Source organism: Chelmon rostratus, chromosome 9 (assembly GCF_017976325.1).
Source record: "Chelmon rostratus isolate fCheRos1 chromosome 9, fCheRos1.pri, whole genome shotgun sequence".
Taxonomy (NCBI): domain Eukaryota; kingdom Metazoa; phylum Chordata; class Actinopteri; order Chaetodontiformes; family Chaetodontidae; genus Chelmon; species Chelmon rostratus.
This window is the reverse complement of record NC_055666.1, coordinates 17,870,578-17,894,128: the sequence shown is the minus strand read 5'-3', so window position 1 is coordinate 17,894,128 and position 23,551 is coordinate 17,870,578. Positions and strand designations below refer to the sequence as shown.

General features: G+C 39.4%; 1 protein-coding gene across 3 annotated transcripts in view; it reads right to left on the bottom strand.

Annotated features, from left to right (window-relative positions):
* Nucleotides 1-6,022: 6,022 nt before the first annotated feature.
* The window catches only part of fgf13a (fibroblast growth factor 13a), a 95,119-nt gene continuing 77,590 nt past the window's right edge, over nt 6,023-23,551 (bottom strand). For all 3 annotated transcript variants that reach the window (XM_041943707.1, XM_041943709.1, XM_041943708.1), the window contains 2 exons: nt 12,161-12,359; nt 6,023-7,961 (listed from right to left, as the gene is read on the bottom strand). In XM_041943707.1, coding sequence (XP_041799641.1) covers nt 7,825-7,961; nt 12,161-12,359 — 336 coding nt within the window. In that variant the 3' untranslated portion in view covers nt 6,023-7,824. The remainder of the gene's footprint in view (nt 7,962-12,160; nt 12,360-23,551) is intronic.

Genomic DNA, 23,551 nt, shown 5'->3' with positions numbered 1-23,551 from the left:
TTTTTTAGCAATGCTAGCTGTAGATGTGGCAGTGCTGGTCTGTCACATGGTTGATCCACCACTTTGGTCCAGAGTGAAATATCTCAACAACTAATCCTTGAGCACATGCATGCAGCGCCTTCAGGGAATGCAGACACGCAAGCTTGAGTTTACTTTATGGGAAGATAACAGAGGGTGAAGGATGATGGTGGCCGTACCTTGAGAAATGATTATTCAAGTGAAACAATAGTGATGTAGTAAAATACTCTTTCCGTGTCGCTATAGCTTAGGAAGGCGCTATAGTGCGCTAAGCTTAGGAAGGCGCTAAGCTATAGCTTAGAAGGCGTAGTGAGCTTTAGCTCACTACGCCTTCGGTTCAAGCTTCCAAGTAGCTTGTCCAACTCTGCTGTCATATAATGATTATGACCATGTCATGTCAATCTTATGCACACCCTTTCAAATAGTGTTATACAAATGTTAGCATGCCAACAAGCTAAACTATGCTGGTAAACATGCTTAACATCACAATACCTGCTAAACATCAGCATGTTTGCATGCTACCAGTACCATTTAGCTGAAAACACCAATGCCTTGTACAGCATCACAGAGTCAATAACAAGGCTTCACACTTTTAGTCTTGTATTTTTGGGGGCGTTTTATGCCTTTACGAGAGCCATATGAGCTAATAGGAAATTAGGCAAGGGACAGGTGACGAATGACATTCAACAAAAGTTCCTAGCTGTACCTGAGCCAGGGATGCTGCGATCACATAGCCAGTCCTTGGACCACTTGAAATACCGACTTTAGGTTACTTTAAGTACTGACTTATTATTAGAAATAGGAGGCATCCGTTTTAAGTGACTCACCTGACCTCAGTCCAACAAAGCATGGTTTCCACTTGCTGAAGACTGAGGTCAAAGTCACAGAAACAAGCAAGAAGTGAATAAGGCTACTGTTCAGGCCTGACAGAGCTGATGTCTATGGGTCTCATGCCTCAGTAAGTCTAGTAAATGATTTCCAAATTGCCGTCTCTCTAGAATTGGGGAATTCTGTTTGAAAAGGCTTCAATTTCTATGCTTTTCATGCGATGTGAATGTAAATACCATCAAATGAAGGCTTAATGTCAGCACTTATCCAGTCATTGTTTCATTTCAAATTTAGTGTGATGTGCTGCAGCACAGAGCCAACTTAACAAAAACTCAAATGCTGAGTATTTCCTTTTAGTTTCTTTTTCAGTAATCACAAGTGAGTCAAGCTCCCATCTCTGTCAAATAATCAACATTAACTACAACAATAGCATGAAGAATAAGCAGGAGGCAACACCCCAGCTGTACTGCTCCTCTAATAGGGGAAGCAGTCATGTTTTGTGCTATTTCTGGTGGATGTTATCAATGTGCATTCTCTGGGCAGTGTGTCTTATCCATCTTTTCTGCCTGTCCCTGGTGCTCTGATGTGCTGGTGGTGCTGATAAGCAGAGGTGCGAGACACTCTCTGCTCAGGCTAATCTGTTGAGAATGAAGCTACAGCCTTTCCTGTGCCAACCAGGGGCATATGGGGAGGATGATGGAAGAGAGGTTGTTAGTGGGACAAATAGCTGCAGACTCTATTTGGACTCTCAGCTCTCAGAGGGCACTGGGGTGTTGAGGGACTGAGAGGCCAGGCACTTTCAAGGTTAGCAGTGGTGCATTTCATTCAATTTCATCAGTTTCTGGACCTAACAATTTTTCTTGTGTGAGCTGAAGGCCTGCAGAATGTTCGCCGTCTTGTGTTTTGGACTGCTGTCACCTGATAAGCTTATTTTGTGGGCTTGTTTTGTTTTCCATGTGAAAGCCCTGGCATATATGGCAGCTATGTGCTCTGTTTTTACACAATAACTAAAAATGTCAGTCATTTCTGCTGTTTTCTCCCCAGGAGGGATATGCACAACTTTGTTTCCAAACGCTTGCTGGCTCTGTGACTTTATTTATCTTGCTGTTATGCCTGAACTATCCTATCTCTTTCTCCTCTAACACATTTTCTTTGTCCATGCTCCTGTCTGTTTACTCTTATGTCTCCAGGGTTTAGAGCCATATAGGTTGGCATTATCTGTTAGCTTTAATTTCCTCTCACTGTTTGTTTTGGTATAGTCCATTTTCAGGGATTGTGACCTGCGAAAAATGACAAAAAAAAAATAAAAATGTTCAAATGGGCCAATTCTTGACAATACATCATTCACCCCTTTCATTTGCAAATAACATATCAATGTATGGAGTAAATGATTCCTATATTGACCACAATAAACAGATAAGAAGGAGATTGAGAAAGAGCAGAGGAGGCAAACTAAATGAGAGCTGCAGCTGCCCCTCGTGGGAGGTTTCTGCGTCAGCCAGTCAATTAAATTCAGTTGTCTTTGTCTCCTTCCGAAGGTTGTAAAACGCATCAATATTTCTGGGAAGCTGCACTTAACTCAGTTTGCTGTACATTCAATTGTGTGCAAAATGCAAGGAGCAAATCATTCCAGCTTGTTTCATAATTACAGTAATTTCATGCATTGACTTTTTGACTGGCAGGTGGAAAATTGTTTCCTGTTTAACACACCTCTTGTGACAACACTGTAAGAAAAGGATAATAAAAGCCAACTGGACGCATCTGAAATACCGACATTATAATTAGGATAAACCCCTAATCTCAGTGGAATGTGAAAGAATATAAAAATTTTGTTTAGAGCTTTGACTTTAAGACTGTTGAGTCTGATTATTTGATACATATCCTCTACATACCACATTCAATAAAGCATAGTCATGAAGGGGTTGTAAATTGTTGTTTGTGACTTTATCTATGTTAATAGATCATGTAATGCTTCGCTTACTGTAACTTAATATTTTATTGCTGATTTGTAAAGCGTCAATTAATAATTTAATAACCATTAATGCAGCCAATAATAGCAATTGCAAAGTGGCACCAAAGGATCATGATGTGAGCATTGCTGTTGAATTTCCATAAAAGCAATTAATAGAAACATCCATGTCATGCCTATCCATGTAAAGAATGAACATTACAAAAAAGGCAACAGTGCAATTGTGAACAGGATGACAATGACAGAGACAGAAAGGGAGACTGGGTGAGAGAGAGGAATGAAGCCACTCAGCCTGTGCTGGCAGTGATAAAGGGTAATGAGTTATAGCATTCACAGGTACACAGTGCTCACATATATCACAGCTCCATCAGCTCTGTCTGATTCGTGACAGATTATTGCAGACTGATCTCACTCAAGATCTCAAATCCTTGCGCACTGTGTTATGGCAATAGCTTTGCTTGACGTGTGTATATGTGTATGTGCATGAGACAAACCCTCAGGATTTGCATTTATGCTCTTTTCAGGGGCTCCACGAAGACTCATTAGTCTGGCCAAGTGAAGGGCAGAATACATAACTGAACCAGTGAGTGAAAGAACGAGAGAGTAAGAGAGAGAGGGAAAAAGAAATGTAGATACCACAGAGTGAAAGTGGCTGCTTTTCACATCACCATCTCTGAACAAGGCAGGCACCCTCCCTTAATGAATTGAACTGCCCCATGCTAATGAATGGAGTCTAGAGATAGGCAATAGGAAATGAAGGGAGTAGGGGGATGTCAAACTACATGAACGATGAAGTAGCTCATATCAGGGCCTATATTACAGAGGCCTATTAGTTCTCCTGTCTCTGCTGGCAATAGGCGTAATGAGGCAGGCTCCAAAGACCAAATTGATGCCTACTCTATCTCTTACTCCAAGGATGGCGGGCAAGCTTATTTTAGAGTTGTGCAATAGGCTGTAGTAGCCTTGTACTAGTGTACAATGACATGACTCAGACTTGTATCTTTAGATCGGTGTAACAATCTTTTAAGTTCATTCTATGGAATCTGAGTTTGTTTGCTATTCGTCATATTCACAAAACTGTCCACCCATTGTCCATCACAATACAGTGCAAATTTGTCTGTGACATGTGTCTTTTCATTTTCTTTTCATAGACCTTCTTGGTTTTTAAAGGTCTAGGTTACTGCAAAATTTCAGTCCGCAGCACAGAAGATCAGAATTTGCACCTCTTTTTATGACATTAGATAAACAAGTGTAAATTGCATGGTGCTTCTAGAATACTTGGATCTTTTGTTTGGATAAAGAAACTCTTAAAACTTTTAACACAATTTCTTTATTTTTGTTAATTGTAAACTGTCTTGTTATGTACAGCTGTGCAATTTTGTGTCTGTACTATCAGTTCCCCATTGAACAGAAAATGCAATTCTGAAAGGTTTTAAGAGAAACTCAATGTATTGTTAAGACATGTAACAACTACAACAGCAAAAAAATTTATAAAAAATATTTTTCAGTATATCATTTAATATAATTAATATTATTATTGTTGTCATCATATGATGCATATATTTATTCATTATTATCTGTACAGTTATTATATATATTTAATATGCCTCCTGCTGAATCCAAAACCTTGAACCTCTTGCCGTTACCTGTACTTTCTAGGCATGCAAATGTATGTCTCCACAATATATATGGATAAGACTGCAAATATAAAAATACAGTATTCTAATGCTTATTGTATGGTGGCAATGAGGGCCCTCACTGCAATTGCGAAAACCTTTGAGCTTCACAGTTTAGAAACAAAAGAAACAGGGAAAAGTTGGTCAGTTGTTCATTTTTCAGAATTTTTAAACAGCACACAGGAGCTAGTTTATATGTCACAGCTTTTAAGCATTTCATACTGAGGAATTCCTGTGCAGACTGAATTTCTCCTTGTGTGAACTTTTTTATTAAGGTATTTAAGAACCCAGCAGCAGCACAGGTTGATGAGGTTGATGATGATTTTCAATATAACAAAAACATTATTGCATTATTTGAAAACTGAAGGCAATATATCCTATTAAGTACCTTTTTATTCATAAATTGATTATTAGAATGAATTCAGTATTCTTGTTGAATTATTTTTTGTATTTAATTTTATAGTATTTGCATTCAGTTCGACTTTTCTTGCACTGCTTTTTCTTTGCGTCACATTTTGACACCCTTCACCCTCATCATTCCTAATATGCACTGTGGGCAACAATCAGAGCAGAGTGATCACAGACAAAACCCCTCATTAAAGAAGGTGCTTCTTCTGGAGATGACAGGGACAGTGAGGGCGAGGGCTGACCTTATTAACAAAGCCTGGTAGGTTAACACAGTGTCATGCCATCATTCAGATCTTTCTTCCCCAGCTTGCCTTAGCAGCGAGTGCCTTGCCAGGTAATTACTACCTTGTGTCGTGTCCTCGCTGCACATATGAAGACCCTATAGCACTGCAGTGTTCTGATTTTACGCATCAAATGGAACTTTTTTTTTTGTACTGTCCTAATTATGTAAAGACTTGTTTGATCATGCGCAGCCCGCAGCTTCCTCCACTAAGACGGATCTCTGAGGCAGATGGGTCTGGATACTGTTTCTCATGCAGTGGCCCAAATATCATTTATCTTTTGGGAAGAGAATATATTTGCTAACATTTACTAAAACCAACCTCAATGTCAACCAAAGTGAAAGTGATCTTGCTTACCAAGGCGACATGCATATACACACAAGAAAGAGCGATAGCAGTGTAACAATTTCAAGGTATTTAGTGTTTAGACTCTCAAATCTAGAAGAGATATTGATTTATCAGATTGAATGAGCCCTATAAGCCTATCCACCTCAACTCTGAGGCAATTAATGGCATATGCCACCTCTATGTGATGTGTTGGTCTCCACTGATAGGAAAGATACTGGATGTAAGTGTGTGTTTGGGAGTTCCTCAAGGGAGAAGGCTTTTCAAGCTAGAATGCAGCATAGATGGTTCCCAGTTCTGCACCACCAATCATTATAGATGATGCCAACTAAAATCAAATTCCAACAATCTGATCTTCTCTGTAATTGCAATGGCTGGTGGGTGGATGTATTCCATTTTGTTAAGTACATAAATAAGGCAATTGATAGGACAAAGAAGAAAGTCTGACACATTTTAAAAGTAAATCTTAATATAAACATTTTATTCAGTGCATTTTTGTGTATACAACAAACAATAAACAACTGGAAGTTATCAGGCAGCCACAATGTCTGCCTGTAAATGTTGTTTTATCAGATTTAGCCTGGTAGTTTGGAACACATGATCCAACATGGGTTAATACACATAGCCTACATCATGCAGCTCTAGACCAGAATTTCCCTGCCTTCTCCCATGCAACAGATAGGTTCACCTAATACAACCTCTGGAGGAAACCAAGAAAAGAAAGCCTCCCAGAAGCATGTACCAGAAAGAAGTTATGTAGCTGAAGGGAAGAGTACCTAGCCCACAAAAAGGGGTCCTTTTTGTACATAATTGTGTTTGTACATGCCCTGTGCAAGAAAGGGAAGATGTTCATTTTTGTGTGTTTTTTCTTTTTTTCACTTTTACAAATATGACGTGTCCTATAAAATGTTAAGCCACCTAAAAGTCCACAGTATTCTTTTTTTTTTTAATATAGAAAATATTGTCACCACAATAAGTTACTCAAACACATAACAAGCATCCTGGGAAGGGGCTTGCACCATATTCATATGGTGAACTGTATCAATCAATATAAGCTGACAAAAAAGTATGGTGCGGTGGGGGAAGGGTTGAAGGATGACACAAGCACAGAGAGGGGAAACAGATCACGAGGACAAGAGACGGAGACATTGTGACACAGTGGTAACAGAAGGGAATGGGGACACAGACTAGTCGTTTCATACTTCGGCCGTCGAGCATATCAGCAAAAAGCACAACATAAAGCACGCTGCCAACTTCAGAGTTTAAAATCACTTCCTTTGTCCATTGTTCCTTTTTCCCCACAAAATCTTTCCTTCTTTCATCAAAAATGTACAATGAAAAAAAAATTCCAGCTTTGCCTTTATACTGGCTTGGTTTTCAGCGGCTTAAAGGGACACTCTTTCGTTCAGTCTTTGGTTTGCTGGAACCTCTTTCAATGATGAAACAGCAACAAAAAAGTACAAATACTGAACAATGGTAAGGGAAGAGAACAAGAGGGGACAAAATCAAATTCAGTTATCAAATAAACAGCTCTCAGCTAATTCAGAAAATTAGCAAAAAACCAAGGTGCAGCTGTGGCATTTCTGAAAGGAAACAAAAACTGCAAGAGAGCCACACTGTCCCTTATATTTCAGGTCAGCTGAACATAGGCTTCATTTTCCCATGCTAGAGAGCTCAGTCTCTGAGCGTGTGCACTAGGACGCAGGAGAGCTACCGTCTGGCTGGCCACAGTCCCAGCAGCACTAGGCTGTGCCACACCAGGGAGTTTATAGGCTTTGTATTCACAGAAGCATGGATGAGACAGAGATCAGGACTTGTACTGTACCATTGCAGCCTTGTAGACCAGCACCATTACTGGCTGCCTTGAATGCCTACATGCCTAACTTCCTGTCCCTGTCTGACAGATGCATGAGTGCTTTGTGTCTACATGACCTAAGAAAAGTTTCTGTCCACAGGAAATTAATAAAAATAAAATAAGATAAAGATGAGCTAACTGGTATGTGATCATCACCAAAAGAGAGCAATCAAGGTAATAGATAAATCTCAAGCCCAAAATAAAGTTTGTTTTCCAGAATGGTTTTATGTGCTGTTAAGTGTCTTACTATTAATGCTGTTTGATGATGATTGACCAGGATGGAACCTAGCTGTTTTTTTATTGATGGTGTCTGGGGGCTTGTGTGTGGTTTGTTGTCGTAGCTAGTCCTGAACCGCTGATCAGTGAGAGAAGTCTGCTTGGATTCACGCTCTGCTGGAGGTAAGGTTTCGTGGTTCGGCCCCAGGCCTAGGTTCGGCTACCGGGCTACGTCGACTCATTCTGGCTCACGGCTTTGCCTCCGTTGAGCACAGCCGAGGCACTCCGGCTCTTAGTAGGTGTGCCGCTGCCGGAGCGGGAGAACTCTGTCAAGTCATGGAGGGATGGCTCTCTATACATTGCCACTATGGAAACACAAAATAAGGGAGAATCAGACAAAGTGACATTTTGAAACAACAGTCATTTCTAGCATACAGATTAAGGCTGAACAACAAAAAAAAAGATATTGCAAGTGCAATATGAGTCACAATCTTATTGGGACTGTGAATTTTTGCGTTTCATTTTGACTGAAAAAAAAAAAAGAATAATGATGATGTGCCTGTGAAATGATGATTTTTGCTGATGTCTGTACCCAACAAGCATGTTCGCTTATGTCTGGAGAATATGCTTTGTAGGCCTGGACATCTCTGTGCCACTAATGTACCATTAATGGTATGTTGTGGCACATTTTAGCTTTATCAAAAAATTGCTGCTCCTACGATTTGGATATTGCACTTGGCCATATTGGGATTTAGATAATTTCGATTCATTGTTCAGCCGTAATACCGTAATAGGTATAAAATCTTTATTGGGTCTGGACTTTTGGTTATTAGAATACGTCCTGTGATACTAAAGCACAAGCTCTTACTTGTAGTTCCCTCCAAACTGCTGAATATGGAGATCACAGCAGACCTGGTTGGTGCTGTCATTAAAAAAAAAAAAAAAAAAAAAAAAATCCTATATGCACAGCATGGCATTATAAATTCAGGAGTTGCTAGTGCTTTAGCTTTGCTGTGTATGCAGCATTGGCCCAATCTGCATCTCAGCAGCCTCCTTTTAGAAGAAATATCAGTAATCTGAGGTTCACAGTCTTTGGTTTCAGGATGTTGTCAACATCCTTCTGCCTAGAATGCTGTTTGATGTTCATTCCTCAGGGACTCTGTGGCTGAAACAGCAAAACCCAGTCCTTCAGACACTTCACTTAGCAAAGCATTTTTGTTACAGCAGCAATCCAGAGACCATCCTTATACACATCAATCAATGGCAGGGTTTCACAGGGAAACTGCTGATGATTGGTTCCAGTCTTGTTGGTGGCAGGATTGTATGATTATAATGGTGAGTGACTGACCCTTGTGATTACTGTATCACCTCAAGACCACTGCTGCTTTTCATTTCTAAACATTAATCCCCAATAACAACCATCCATCTTGTCATTTTTCACATTCCTCCACACAAATCTCCCTGACAGATGCCACTTAACCGACTACACACTTTCTCGATAAAGGCTGCGTTGTGTCTTGCATCAAGACTTTCAGGAAGAATTGTAAGAGGATCTTCCTGTTTGTGTTTGAATGACGTGAGCTGAATTTGGTTCATCCAGAGGAAGACAGAATGAGAGGCTGTGGGCTGAGACTCACAGACTGGAACCAGAATTGTAGAGAGTAATGGCTAGAAGAGATGCCATTGCCAATGTACAGACAGCTTCTTAATTGGTGCCCTGTAACACCACTGCCTCTGAATCTTTATGAGCTGCTGGAACAAATTCTCCTTTATTTCGCGTCCTCTCTCTCTTTCCCTTGCAAAGCTCTTTCGAAACCACTTGCTATATCTGGAATTTAAATTATGTAAAAGATTTAGTAAATATTGTGCGTTACTGGATAATTTAAAGTATGCGCAAAAGAGGGAGACTGTCTTTCCTCCCTCAGTATTACAACAAAGGTTTTTATTCAATTTATTTTTCTCATTTTGCCTTTGGTGTTGGACTTCAAAAATACTATATTTCTTCTTATAGATGAAATATAAAAAAAGCAGCTGAGGGCAATAGTTTTTGGAATCTGTAGGAATTACTGTCTCACCCAGCCCATATCTATCTTTGTTATTCTCTTTTTTCCTTTCTCAGTATTTTTCTCCCAGCATAAAGCAAGGCAATCATTCTCTGGCTATTGCTTTTAAGTGTGTTTGAGACCCCCTGGATGGCCCGTTAAATTAAAGTGAAAAGCTATTATAGGGATCTCAGAGGGCAGACATAGATTCTTAATAAGATCCCTGCTGGAAGAGCTCCACCAAAGATGCATCACATTGGCAAATAGAAAAAAAATGAAGAATTTAACTCCGCACAGCCACTGCAATCTCTGCTGGATAGCTCAATGAAACCCCCATATTACTAAGATTAGTTTATACAGAAATTATTTACACATCTACAATCTTGTCTTTTTTTTGTGAATAGGATATATAGTACCCTTCAAAAGTTGGGAATCATCTGCCACAAAAGCTTGATCCAGTACACTCAAATGGCTCAGAGGCCTGCGTCATATTTTTGAATGGTCTTTCATGTTTTTAGGTTGTAGAAAGTCCTCTTCACAAATGGATGTTATTTTGTATGACAGGTTGGCAAAAAAAGTACAGTTGTACATGATTCCACCAGACTGACAGCTGAAAGGGCAGAAAGAGACATAGACACCTCTGAGCCACTGTTAAATAACAATATAAGAGAGCTCACCACTCATTGGTAAAAGAATGAAGCTTAGCATGAAACTCAGCAGGTTCAGTGTCAAGTGCAGAATAATGCCTATAACAAGCTGGAATTAACAGGCGTGTTGCTTTAGCGAAGCGTAAAACTTTAGAAATAGAAGGTTTTCTGGAGTGGAAAAAAAAATTCAAAATCAAAGGCTATTTGGAGCAAAAAATGGTTACAACCCTGTGGGGACATCGACTAAATGGAAGTTTTAATCATTTAGTTATTTTTCTTTTGGGACAAAAACTATTTAAAATGTACAGTAAATAATACATTTCGTGTCTTAATTATACTATGTTTTATATCTATGTTAATGTAGCCATTATTGAAGGAATGAAGAAAAACATCAATAGAACAGCCAAACTTTTGAACATTGGTGTGTCAGGTATAACGTTTTGTAGCTTAATTTCCATTTGAATTAAAAAAAAAAGGCTGCAGTGACTTATGTTAACCTTCTTTGCCATAATTCTGCCTTAACACAAAAATATGGGATACTGTACTGATCATTAGAGATATTCTGAAGTCACTGGACCCTATATTATATTTTATAGTGGGTTTTTGTGTTTAACTGGACTGCATTATATTGAAAAGTGTTTCTAATACTTTGTCCACCCCATTTACATACATGAAAAGGGTAAAATATTAATAGTAAAACAGGAGAATTATCACTTTTCTGACAGTGTCAACAAAAACGGAACATTTATAAGCTTTGTAGTTAGACTTGATTTACTACTTAATTATCTTTTTACCCACTTTCTGTAGACCCCAGTAATAACTCGACAGTGCTAGTAGTCATGTTAATTTGCGTGCACACAAAAGAATGTTGTGAAACTATAAAAAGAGCCATACATATATACAAGCCATGAAACTGCTCAGCAATCAACAATGTAAAGAAAGTGCCCTGTTTTTGTCATTGTTTGAAGTTTTTGAGCTTTGAGCCTTTTAATTCTTACTGATAGAGGAAAAAATTGCACTTCTTTTATCCTGCTGCAGTGAAAGCAGACTCTCTCTGTCTCCTCTCTGTTGACAGGTAAATCTGTGTCTTGTTGAAGATGAAAGGACTATGGCCTTTTCAACAGAGAGAACCATTTCTCCCTCTCTCCCTATTTCCTCTGCTCTCCACAGCCACAGTACCACACACTGCATGGGTGGGGTTCTCTGTGACTTTATTGTACTGAAAGTAAAGTCCCGGGTGCTACTATTCAAAGCATTTAAACATTGTTCATGCTTTTTCTGGTCACAGACAATGGCTCAGCCTCCTTCTGCAGCAGTGTGTGGCCAGTCAGATGAAGCTGCTGAATAGGTCCGTGCCAGCATCTCTAAGGAGAATGCTAAATGGCAGAGGGTCATCTAGAAAGCAGCTCATTTAGTCTCTAGTAGAAGAATATCCACACAGCCTGAAAATATCTAGAAAATGAGGATATTTAATCATAGAAAAGCTAGTGGTTGTCGGGAAAGGTGAAAGGTGAAAAACAAACCCTTTGCCAAAACTGACATGGCTGAATAACCAAGAAACTTTCTCAGTAGATTATGTACTTAGAGCAACTTTATTCCTGATGCCAAGCATTGCAATTAAGATGCCAGCATACTTCAGAAACCCCCTCACCTTTATGACATTGGACTGGGGGTTTGTATCCGACCATTTCTGTAGCTTTCCAAAGCCAACAATATGACATGCATACCCACTTCACACACTGAAGGCCAGCTGCCGTTGTTCACATATTTACTACTCATTTCTATGATGGCAATGTATGAACTATTTCTGTTCAAGCATAACCTGACCCTCAGTGTAGAATAGCAAATTGTGAAAAAGGATCTGGGCAGGTTTACCTTTTAGAGGTTTGGGAAGGAAGTGGGCTGCTGGCTTGTTCTTCTTGACATGGTTCCCCTTCATGATTTCTCCCTCCTTGTTCAGACCGAGGTACCAGCCCCTGCCCGACTGCTGCTGCCGGTATATCATGGAGGAGTATGTCACATAATAGTTCTCGAACACCGACTCCTTGAATTTGCACTCTGGCGTAAAGTGTTCCTGTGGGGAAAAATGAGAAGCAGATACAGTGTATGGTAGTTGTTGGACAGTAATTCACATGGTCTCAAGAGTCTTTGACATCCTGGTAGGAACAGAAGCAGCTGAAATGCAATAGTTCATTACTTGAGAGTGCAACTTAATAACGGTACACTGCGCTGCATGTCCACCACACACTTGGGCACGAAAATAGGGGAGGAAGCTATCTCAAGGCTCAAGCCCCTGCTTCAAAATTTCTGTCTCTTGAGAATATTTTAAATCTCTTCGTTCCATTTACTGTAGTGAATAATGTAGCACTTTATAGCATAGATAACAGTGCTATGACAGATACAGAGGAGCATTAATAAAACATACAGGCAAGATGAAGAGTATATTCTCATTTTGCTCCGAGCTGTTAATTATGTATGGGCAGTTCATTATCTTTCAGAATATTGTCCGCTGTATTTATGATTTTCTTGGACATAATAATTTATTACTGCTATTTGACTTATACTACGTATTCAACCACTGACCTTTTTAACGACAAAAAGAAATTGAAATACTTTCACATGGTGGCTTTAATAGGTTTATATACAGTTTGTGTGCACTTGAGCACTGCATGCAAGGTGTGTGTGTTCTCCACCTGTTCTTCTGTATTTCTTTCACTGATGAACTGTCAGTGGGGAAACCCCTTAAAGGCATGATTCGGCCATTAATGCTACACCAGTGTGGCTGAGGTAGATGTTCTCCATAGCAAGATTTAGTGTGTGGCACAAGTGTACGTGCATGTGTCTGTATTAGGAATGGCCATTTCAAGTAAAAGTAGTATTTGATATTCACTAGGAATACCACACACACACACACAGAGAGAGACAGACACCGTAGTACCTTAGTACTGTCTTGCCCTATTTGGGAGATCACTGGCTTCTTTAAAGTAGTTAAGTCTGGCTTATCTGGACATTTTTACTCTGTTATGACTCATGATCTGTAGCATGTACTTTACAGTGGCTGCAATAAAATGCAGATAGTATTCATTGTCACACACACAATCAAGATCTACTTTTCACAACACCCAATGAACTGCATCATCCACACAGGTTGAAAACAAGGAACAATATGTACTTTTAAGACAAGAAGATAGGCACATAAACGATTTGGTTTTATTTAATTTAATGACTGTTCGAAAACTCAAAAATCACGACCCATCCCTAGTGTGTACGAGTGTGTGTTTGTCCAATTTGTAGAGCTGCTTGAGCAAACAGAGTTTAATCAGTTAGAAGGCAATTTCCCCTGAGAGAGATTTGAGGAACAGTGCATGAGGGAAAGGCAACTAAAGACAAGTGAAGCTAGTCAACAGTGAATTGTTCTTGCCATGCTTCTATATTTTCTTCTTAGGACACTTTGTCTACATATGAAAATACATACAATATCTGCAAACGCCACCATGACAGTTGAAACAGCAACAGGTCAAAACTCACAATGGGTCTTACAGAGGAAGCTTTCATATAAAGAGAAGGATGGATGCCTCTTTTAGACTGAAGTAGGTATACCCAGGATCAGTCCCAGTTAAAAACAAATAACAAAAAAAAAACATTACTTTGCTGGGTGTCGATGGTGAGAGTGATGATGTGTCCCTGGGGCCAACGACCCACTGTGAGATCATGACAAACAACATGTCAGTACCAGACAGGGAGTCATCTATAACAGCCTCTCTCTCTCTGTTTTTTTCCTTTTACAGCTCAGAACAGCGTCACTGTTCATGTGCACCGCTAACCGGACTTCAAAAGCCTGAATGAGGTTCATGCCTGTTGATCTGCTCTGCTCTGCTGTAGTAGCTTTTGTAGACTGTGCAGCTAAAACATACAAAAGCGCTAAATACAAATACTAAAACGTAAAAGGAGTAAAGCGTAACAAGTCAGAAAATGCTCACTTATTGAAAGTGTTAGGAGCAACCTAGTATGATACCATATTGTATTGTGTCTTTTGTCACACAAAACCACAGAGCCCATTCCAGGCACAAAACCCAGACCCACCTACAGTAGCTAACAACCATGCTCATTCGTCATCCCCTCTCACTGATGTTGCCTTGACAGACTGCATTAGATAAAAATCTCTGTCCGAAACAAACTTGAAGTCACAGGAAGCTTGTGACGAATCACCTCAATGTGATACATCCTGTTGGCTCAGCCCTAGTCCTCAGTTAAGATGCTGCATGGCAGGGGTACCAAACACTCCATTTGAATAAATGTTAACCCACCAGGAGGGCTGCAGAACCAGCTGGGAGTTTACAGTGCTAAGCTTCAGAGAGAAATTATTCTCCAGTTCTTATTTCGGACTAGAGAGTTTAAACCTTAGCTATATAAAGAACTGAGGGACTTACGAAGTGAACTCACAACATGTACTCTTCACCTCCATTTATGCACACAGATGAAAGTTCATGTTCAGGGTTAGGATGCGGTTCATGATTGGTCTTTGTCACAAAGCCATTTTTTTCTTTCTGGGCTTCCAATACAAATACATAATCTTACACACTTGAACATAACGCTAAAATCTCATCAGTGTCCCACAGGTGCCCCTACCAAACAGCAGTCATCCCAATTGTATGTGACTTGTCAGTTTTGTCAACACAAATACACGTAGGCAGTAGGTTAATCCAATTAAGGCATAAAATAAAATGATTCCTAACTGGTGATTTCTTCGACATTTTTCTTCAGTCATTGTTTGTATGGAAGTGAGGACAACATGATCGAGCTCATCGAACGCCAAGAGAATGCATACACAATATAATCTTTGTCATCATGACACCTGAAGTAATTTACTCCAATAGTGTTAAGAGCCCAGATTGTTTTTTTTTTAATTGTGGTGATATAAATGTAATTTATGATGCTGTTAGATTGCTGCTAGACCACTCCTTTAATACAGGTGCGTGGCTCTCATTGTCTGCGGCAAGTGGGAGAACAAACACATTTTTGACCAATTAACAATACATATGAAACTTTGGGCATATGAAGAAACATATGTAACAGAAATTAAAAAATAACATCGGCTCTAGTTTGACTCAGACCAACATACGCAGTCACTATCGGTGTACTTTTTTTTTTTTTTCAGTTGTTGTTCTGAGCTGATGCCGTAGAAATCAATAGCAGTAGAGGTGGTAGAGGCCATGTCTGCACTTAGGTTTGCCTTTGATCTCCTCCTTAGTCCTTACAAGCTGGACATCGACAGTCAGTTGCTTGCATGTCTTGACTGTGTCTTCACAGTCCTTATTCTGTACAAAATGCATTCCTTAATTCAGCAAAATCTAATATGAGGTGACAACAGTCAAATCAAGTGGCTGTTGTCCATAGCTATAATCTTTTCAGAATATCATTCACATTTACATTGGAATCGCTTTACGAAGAGGTCTTAAAGTGAGTATGGAGAGAAACTACTTGTCTTTCAGTATACATATGGGCATGCCAGTGTTGTTTCAAGATAGACCTGAAAAAATGTGAACCTATTCTTTTAACTATGCATCTATAACTTGTGTAGTCTGGCATCCGTGTCTCGATGTTTGGCTGCAATGTGATATTACAGATGACTGCATTCTGTCTATCTTTACATTTTACACAGCATCCCAATTTTTTTTTTTTTTAAATTAGGGTTACATGAAGATGTCACATAATGCAATGAGCTGCCATCAAATCGTGTTTCCAAAGACATAAACTACATTATTGATCTTATGACCTTTCCTCTATCAGCACCGTCAAACATTTTTAACCTCATGGTTCTAAAAATTATCAAAATTATCAATACATTGTTTCTTCTGTCCAGCACTAGTTTAATTTGATGTGCAATAAGCTTTTTGGCCTCTAAGAGCATCAATCAGAGCTTAAGATATGTAGTCTTTGTTTATGTAGAATAGGTATTGGACCTGCTTCTGGGTTATGGAAATCCTTGAGGCAAATTCAGTATCTGAATAAGTCCATTACTGAAAGATTCCTGCTATTTTAATGCCAGATCTTGGAAGGGATGGAAGATATTTCCAGGACAGAAACCAGTTTGTGCAGCTTCCTGCTCTCCAAACTGTTAACAGCTCCAGAGTGGTTTGAGCACCGACCCAGTGTTTTTGATCAGTGCATTCAGTTTGTTTGCATCACCAGCTCTGTTTCTCCTCTACCAGCAGATTGTAGTAATATTGCACTCACAACAACACAGTGAAACAAGATTTGCAACGTTTTTGTACAGATTAAAGAAAGTAATCTTCCTTAAAAAGTGAAAACTCAGCATCCTTTTAGTCCAGTCTGTTGTCAGGGTAGATTTCTAAGACATTTGCACTCCTCAAATTATGCCATTATTGAAAGAAAGTTGAACTTCGAGATTTATGTGAGTTCTGCTATATAGCAGCATTCTTCTAGTATTAGACTGCTAATCATGTATTTAAATGTATACTGCAGTTTATTTGTACAAATATAATGAACACAAAGACTACAAAGTGTAAGATGGAACAAGGAGTGTAAACAGCCATTTCGTGTTACTGATGTGCAGTGCTTTACTTCTCTGGCCACACAATGAACTTGGATTGAGGCTTTTGCCTGGACTGTTAGCGGTATCTTGGATTTTCTCCCTCCTATCCTCTCTCCATAATTACATGGCAGATATTTTGTCTTCCATGGCTTTCTTAATCCTTCTTGTTAATTTTTTGACTGTTCGCCACCCTTGGAACCTCAATGTCTTCTGTCTTCATTGCTGTCTTTCTCTGATAAACAGCAGCAGTCTTAGAAAGGCTTGGCAGCATCCATCTCAGTTATGCACGAGCAGCAATTGAAAGCTAAACAACGGGCTGCTCAGCTCTTGAGCCAGGAGTTCTGTTCTACCTCTAATAATGAGCTTATGTGGATTTGGCTGGTTACACTCGCCCTGGAGAAGAATAAGAGTCTATTGATAAACAGACGAATACAGATAGAGGCACATTTAGAGCCAAGATGGAGGAGAGGCTGCTGGCCGGTACTGCGGTGTTGGAGTGGGTCTATGGACAACAGGCTCACTCAGACTGACACAAGGAGGGGCCAAAATGGCAGGGGATCCCCATTTCTATTCTAACAGGACTGTGATAGACAGAAACATTCAGATTCTTTTGAATAGGCTCCAGTAGCGTCTCCTTCAGTCAATAGCATATCTATTGTTCACTGAAACCAATCTCCCAGTGAAAAAATCTCACATCACTTTAATCATGACTCCAGTGCCAGATGGAGCGAGGGGAAATCACTTTAGAAATAAAAAGCAGGACACTATCTGCATAGAAATAAAATCAGCCGTGCCATCTCCCTCCCCCCATGTCTCTATGGTGGTCTGGCTAAATGGGCTTTTAATGATCCCATTGTACTACATGGACGGGAAATATGCAACTATGACAAGTCCTTGTCCAAATGATGCACAGCTGGCAACCTCACTTACACAAAGTCCAAGCTTTTTTGTATGAGAAATGCTACAGCATTGTCTTATTGTACGTAATGCTGTTAGGAGCATTAGACAAGCTACATACATATGCCTGGTGTATCAGTTGGTCAGCTGTTCCTTTCCCTCTCGCCTGTTTTTGTTGCTATGAGAAAATTACTGTAATTGTTTTGTCGCTGGGAGCTCTGTGGTACATATCTCCACATTTCATCTAAGTGGAATAGGCGAGATTCACAGTGCATCTCTATTCATTCCTGTTTTCAGAAGCATCTGTTTGAGGGGTGAGCAGTGTTTTCATTAACTTTATAGACCTCTCAGTCTTAACCCATGCTGTTAGATGTGCCTGGCAGATACTGTAGGAGAAAGAAAGTAAGCAGGAGGACAGAGGAGTGAAAGCTCTAGGGTGTTCTATTCATCTTTTTTTTTCTTTCTTTTTTTTTTTTTTAGCCTAATATAGTACCAATGACGACATCTAATTTCACCTCCTCCTGCCCATTATTTACATATCAGTGTTAGGAGTTCTTGCTAAAATATGCAAAAATATGCTAACAATTAACAGGACATCAGGATTTATCTTTCACGAATCAGAGCTTTAGATTGAGCATCGTCAGAAGCACAAAAGATTTGCCCAAGCAGTCCTTCCATCCTTCCTTCTCATCATCCTTCCTTTCTTTTTCTTTTTTACAGTATAGTATATTACCTACAGTAATTTCAATGCATTGTAGTTCATTTCAAACCTTAATATACAACTGCACATAGAAACATGCCTGTTCATTTGCATGATAAACATCTTTACTGTCGGTGTCTCACCTCCCTGTAATATTCATTCTTGCATGTCTTATCCACATATCATTTACACTTGTCTTTCTAAATGAAGTGAATTTTATTATATGGGCAAAGGGCAGGGAGAGGCAGAGAACGGTCTTATTTTTTACAGCGAGGGGTAATCCCAGTTTAAGTTACAGCAGTATTGCGTGTGTTCTTTATGATGCGAAGGAGGCATTTGTACTGAGGGTTGTTTCCATGACGATTTTTAATATCCATGAATGTAAAACACACGGATGCACAGGCAACCATTAACCCATCTGAGAAACCTCTTCTACTCTATCATAAAATTACACAAATCAGCGGTGGTAAGGGTGACTTTGAAATGAATATTCCATTAGCAAGGCAGTCATGTCAAGAAAACCACGATCAATTATGATGCACTCTCAAACAGCATTCTGTTGGCTTTGGGGGAGTAATTACAGCCGAATGGTGTTTTCCTGATTCAGTCAGCAGGAGGAGAAATACTAGCATAATGGATCTGATCTCCTCTGTAAAGATACTGGCCAGATTTTTCACAAGCCAAGCCAAATCAATGCAGCGTACTGCCCCATGTGTATTCAGCTGCCATATCGAAACTAAGATGACACCAATTATGCCAATGAAATCAGGGCTGAGTGCTGTTCTAGGTTCTTTTCAGCCACATCAATGCTTGTGAGACTCACAAATGTGAGTGCTGTGGTTAGGCAATGAAGACAAATCTTTCTAAATCCGTCTTTTCAATGTCCCAGTCTTTTCAGTAGAGTGGAGGTGGATTAAAAAGCACCTTTTTCTTTAGCTAAAGATAAAGTACACTCAACGCATTCATTTGTTTGGGAATAAATTGGAGAGCTTTAAACTAGTGGTAAAGACCCTTGCAAATACGAAACTACAAATAGATACACCCACACAGAGTACACGTTCAAGCCAGTAGCACACACACACACACAACACAAACTAGTTAATGACACAGCTCAATGGAGTGAAACCTTATAGCAGTGGTTATTTACCAAAGGCATTGCGCTTGCTAAATGGTTGAAAAGCCATGAGTTTGAGCCAACTACATATCCAGCAGCAGTGTACTAAAATACAAACGCATTAAGGTCCAAGCACAACGATATACAGACTTCTTTGCAGTTTTCTATCACTATTTCCATTATGTTTATTCTACATACATACAAGTATGATTTTATTACATACTCTGAAGAATAAAATACAATTTTACACAACACTTTTAGTGACTCTCCTGAAATCACAATTTATACCTAAACCGAGAGCAAAAATGGGAGGAAAATACTTCAGAGTGAAGATATAATGCTGGTGTCACATTGGTCTAGCAGCCTTTTTTTCTTTTAACCTCATCATTCTTTTATCTTCTCCTGTGCCATTATTCACACATACATTTAGCTGCCACTTAAATGATTGAGAATGTGATGGGTTTCATGTCTTGCGCAGGAACACTTTCACAAGATGCATGACCATTGGAGGAATTTAACTGGCCTGGTGATTTTGAACAAAAAGCCTGTAAACCTCAATGCTAACCTGATAAATATCTCCACCCCAAGAGCCCTGAACTCTCCATTTTACACATACTCACACAGAGCAGTCTAGACGAGACTCAACTGGAGCCTCAGTGACTCACACTAATTCAAATATGACCCGCCAGGAAATTAATAACGCCACTTCAAAGGCACCTCATGAGATATGTGGACTCCACTTAGCCCAGGATCTAAAAATATACCCACACATCTGTAAACATATCAAGAAAGCTTAAATGTATTTTTTCTAAGATGCAGTGGAAATATTCACTTATTCAATTGCTACAGATATATATACGAGGGTATTGGGTTGGTATGTTTTCGAAGATTACTTTAGATTATGTTGACAACACTTTTGTTCTTGTGAAAAATACAGGATACTTCTTGCAGTTCTGGTGCAGAACTTGCTTCAGTATTTTTGCAAAACTAGAGGGGCAAACGGGAAAAGAGCGGATAGTAAAGTACATATTAATTAGTTCATCCTCTCCCACACATTGAAGCTGACAGATGAATATATTTTCACTGGTGCATTCTGCCTCACCCACACATGTGCACTCTTTTTCTCACTACTGATTTTTCTCACTCTCTTTTTCTTTGTATATGCTCTTGTACATACAGAAGACACAGTTACGAACAAACGGATGCACATGCACCAGATGCATATGTGAGGCAATTCAGTCTACCCTCTAAAAGCCACTCAAATGAATGCTATCAAAGGAAGTACATAGCATCAGATAAAATCTAAACTTACTTATACATGTATATTTTAGTATGCATTAGAATTTGTGTCAAAAATGTAAATTCACTATATATGTAAAACATATGAATCTTATATGTTCTATTACATTCAGTCACGTTTCCATTAATGCATGCACTTATGCTCACACATATAGAATAATGGGAGGCATCCAGATTACAGCAGCAGCACTTCATCCCCCACCCAGAATTACGTCATCTGTTGTTCTGTACTGTTGATTGGGAATCTCCCCCCAATGCCGCCATGCTATTGGCTGCTTTACTGTGTGGCTCCAAGGCAGCACTTTACTATAGCAGCAATCCCAGCCAGACAGGCACTATTAGGCAGCCAGCTACACATTCAATTCCCCCTCTAATTTAGCTGAAAGAGAAAGCTCTAATCCCATCCCCCAACTGCATTTCTTCCAATTTAACGTACCTACAAGATTTAGTATTTCACATGAAGGCTGGTGTTACAACAGCATATACTGTACACAGCCAGCAGCATTCTTTTTAAACTGCAGCTTTTATGCTCTGAACCATTTGATGGAAAACAAAGTTGAATTAAATGCAAATCTAGTGCAGCACTTGATGCACTGATAACTGATTCTAGTTCTTGTCGATCTTGGTTCCAGTTTTCTTCATCTTAAGATAAGAAACAGGAAGGTTTATATGTGAAAACCACCTTTATTGTTTGCTGATCTATCTTAAATGCATAGGTAGCAATGAAGCGATCTTTATCTATACTGTACTATGTATAGCATCTTTCTAGAGAAGATGTCAAAAAGTGCTTCAAAATGTATTATCTGCTTACAGAGGAGCATATCAAAGGCAAACAAAATAGGATCAAGGACAGAACCTTGGGGCACACTACGAGACAGAGTTGCACAAGAGAACACAATAAAACAGCAACTGGAAAAAGAGAGGTAGGATGAGAAGCACTTAAGTTTGCCCTGAGATAAAAAGACTGTCACAGTCTCTCAATTTAGTGTGCTTTGATCAACAGTGTCAAAAGGGAGATCCAACAGTAACCAAGTAGATTATTCTCTAGCATCAGTGTGTATTTGTCATTGAAGACTTTGAAAAAAGCTGTTTCAGTGAAAACTAAAGTAAAACTAAAATGTATCAAGATTATTATGCTAAACTGTTGTAAAATGCTTGACATCCAGTTGTTTCCTAAAGTAAAAAAGCCGTTTAGCAATAGGCCAATGCTTCTACTGCTGCTTGTAGAGCGTTTGCCAGCAGAATCCATGTTTATTGAATTAATCCTACAGCTTGCTGCATATGCTTAATTACTGAGAGCCAAGCTCATATCATTAAAATCACTCACTGGGAGCTGTGGACTGCTGGGGAGCCATGTTAAATACAGCACATGAATGTGTGTGTGCTGTGCAAAGCGGTTGAAGAAGTATGTTTTATTTCAGTTATTCCTGTATATTCCCATCATGCATGCTGAGCTACGGCAACCCCCATGGATATGTTGTCACACAAATGCTCATTAAAATGTAATTGTAGGCAGACCACACAATCACTCGTCACACTCACCACAGTAATTATGTTGTCATTCTTTTGGTCTTACTACATTGAATGAGATTTTTTTTAAATAACTGCTATCTACAAAATAATCTGATAAAGGCATTGTATTCTATGCTTCACTATCAGTATACCTCTGCTAATCAACTACCAGCTTTTGGGTACAATCCATTCATATTTATACAGGTGCACAGGTCGGCTTTTACATCCTGACAGTTCTCACTATTATTCTGCTGATATCTTTATAATTGTGCTTGCTATTGTAGCTGTCCCCAGCATCTTAATGCCCTTTTTCATTTGTGTTGAACTTTTTGTTATTGTTGTCTTTGCTGAGATCTAATGTTCATGTTTGTTATTTTGTGGAGTGGTCCTTTCAGCAGTATTATTGTATCTTTTAGTATTCCTTAAGATCCCTCAAAGAGCAGTGCCTTTTTCTGTACAGCCATTGGCAATTTCTTGAGGCAAGTGTCTCTGACTGAACTAATGCCTGGTGAGAGCTATCACATTAACCCTGATTATAATGCATTTATGTGTTTGTGCGCGTACAAGAGTGAGATCGGGGGGAGAGGCCAGTTTTCTTTCATCACATTACTGCAACAGATAATAACATAAGAGATAATTTGTCAGTGGCAGCTGCAGAATAAAAAGCTACAAGATCATTAGGTTTTCTGCTCTCTTTCTATGCTTATTTCTATCAATCACCATTGTGTCTGGCTTCTGAGACCTTTACCATCGAGAACAATCTTTACTAATTTGACTATGAGGATCGTCTGTTAACAGTGAATGTGTGTGTCTGCACGCCCTCTGGGTGCACATCCAACCAGCTTGTCAGTCTTCTCATTGACGCCTGCCACACAGTGAGATGGTGGCATTTGGGAGGAAGACTAACAGGGACATTGTTCGGCCTGCAACTGAATTATTCATAACATTGCACATTTAATCAAAGATGAAGAGCCAGCTGCCACGATTGGATATGTCACTGCTCCGCCTGCTTATACAATCCTTGAACTTTTTATTGACACTGAATTATATCAGATGATGATGCTGGTCTTTCATGAGGCTTATGTCTTGACTCCACCGAGCACAGCTGCATCGCGTTGTGGCTGCGACACAGTTTTGTTCCGCTCTCAGCACGGCTTCATACCACGCTGGGGTATTTCTCCTGCCCAA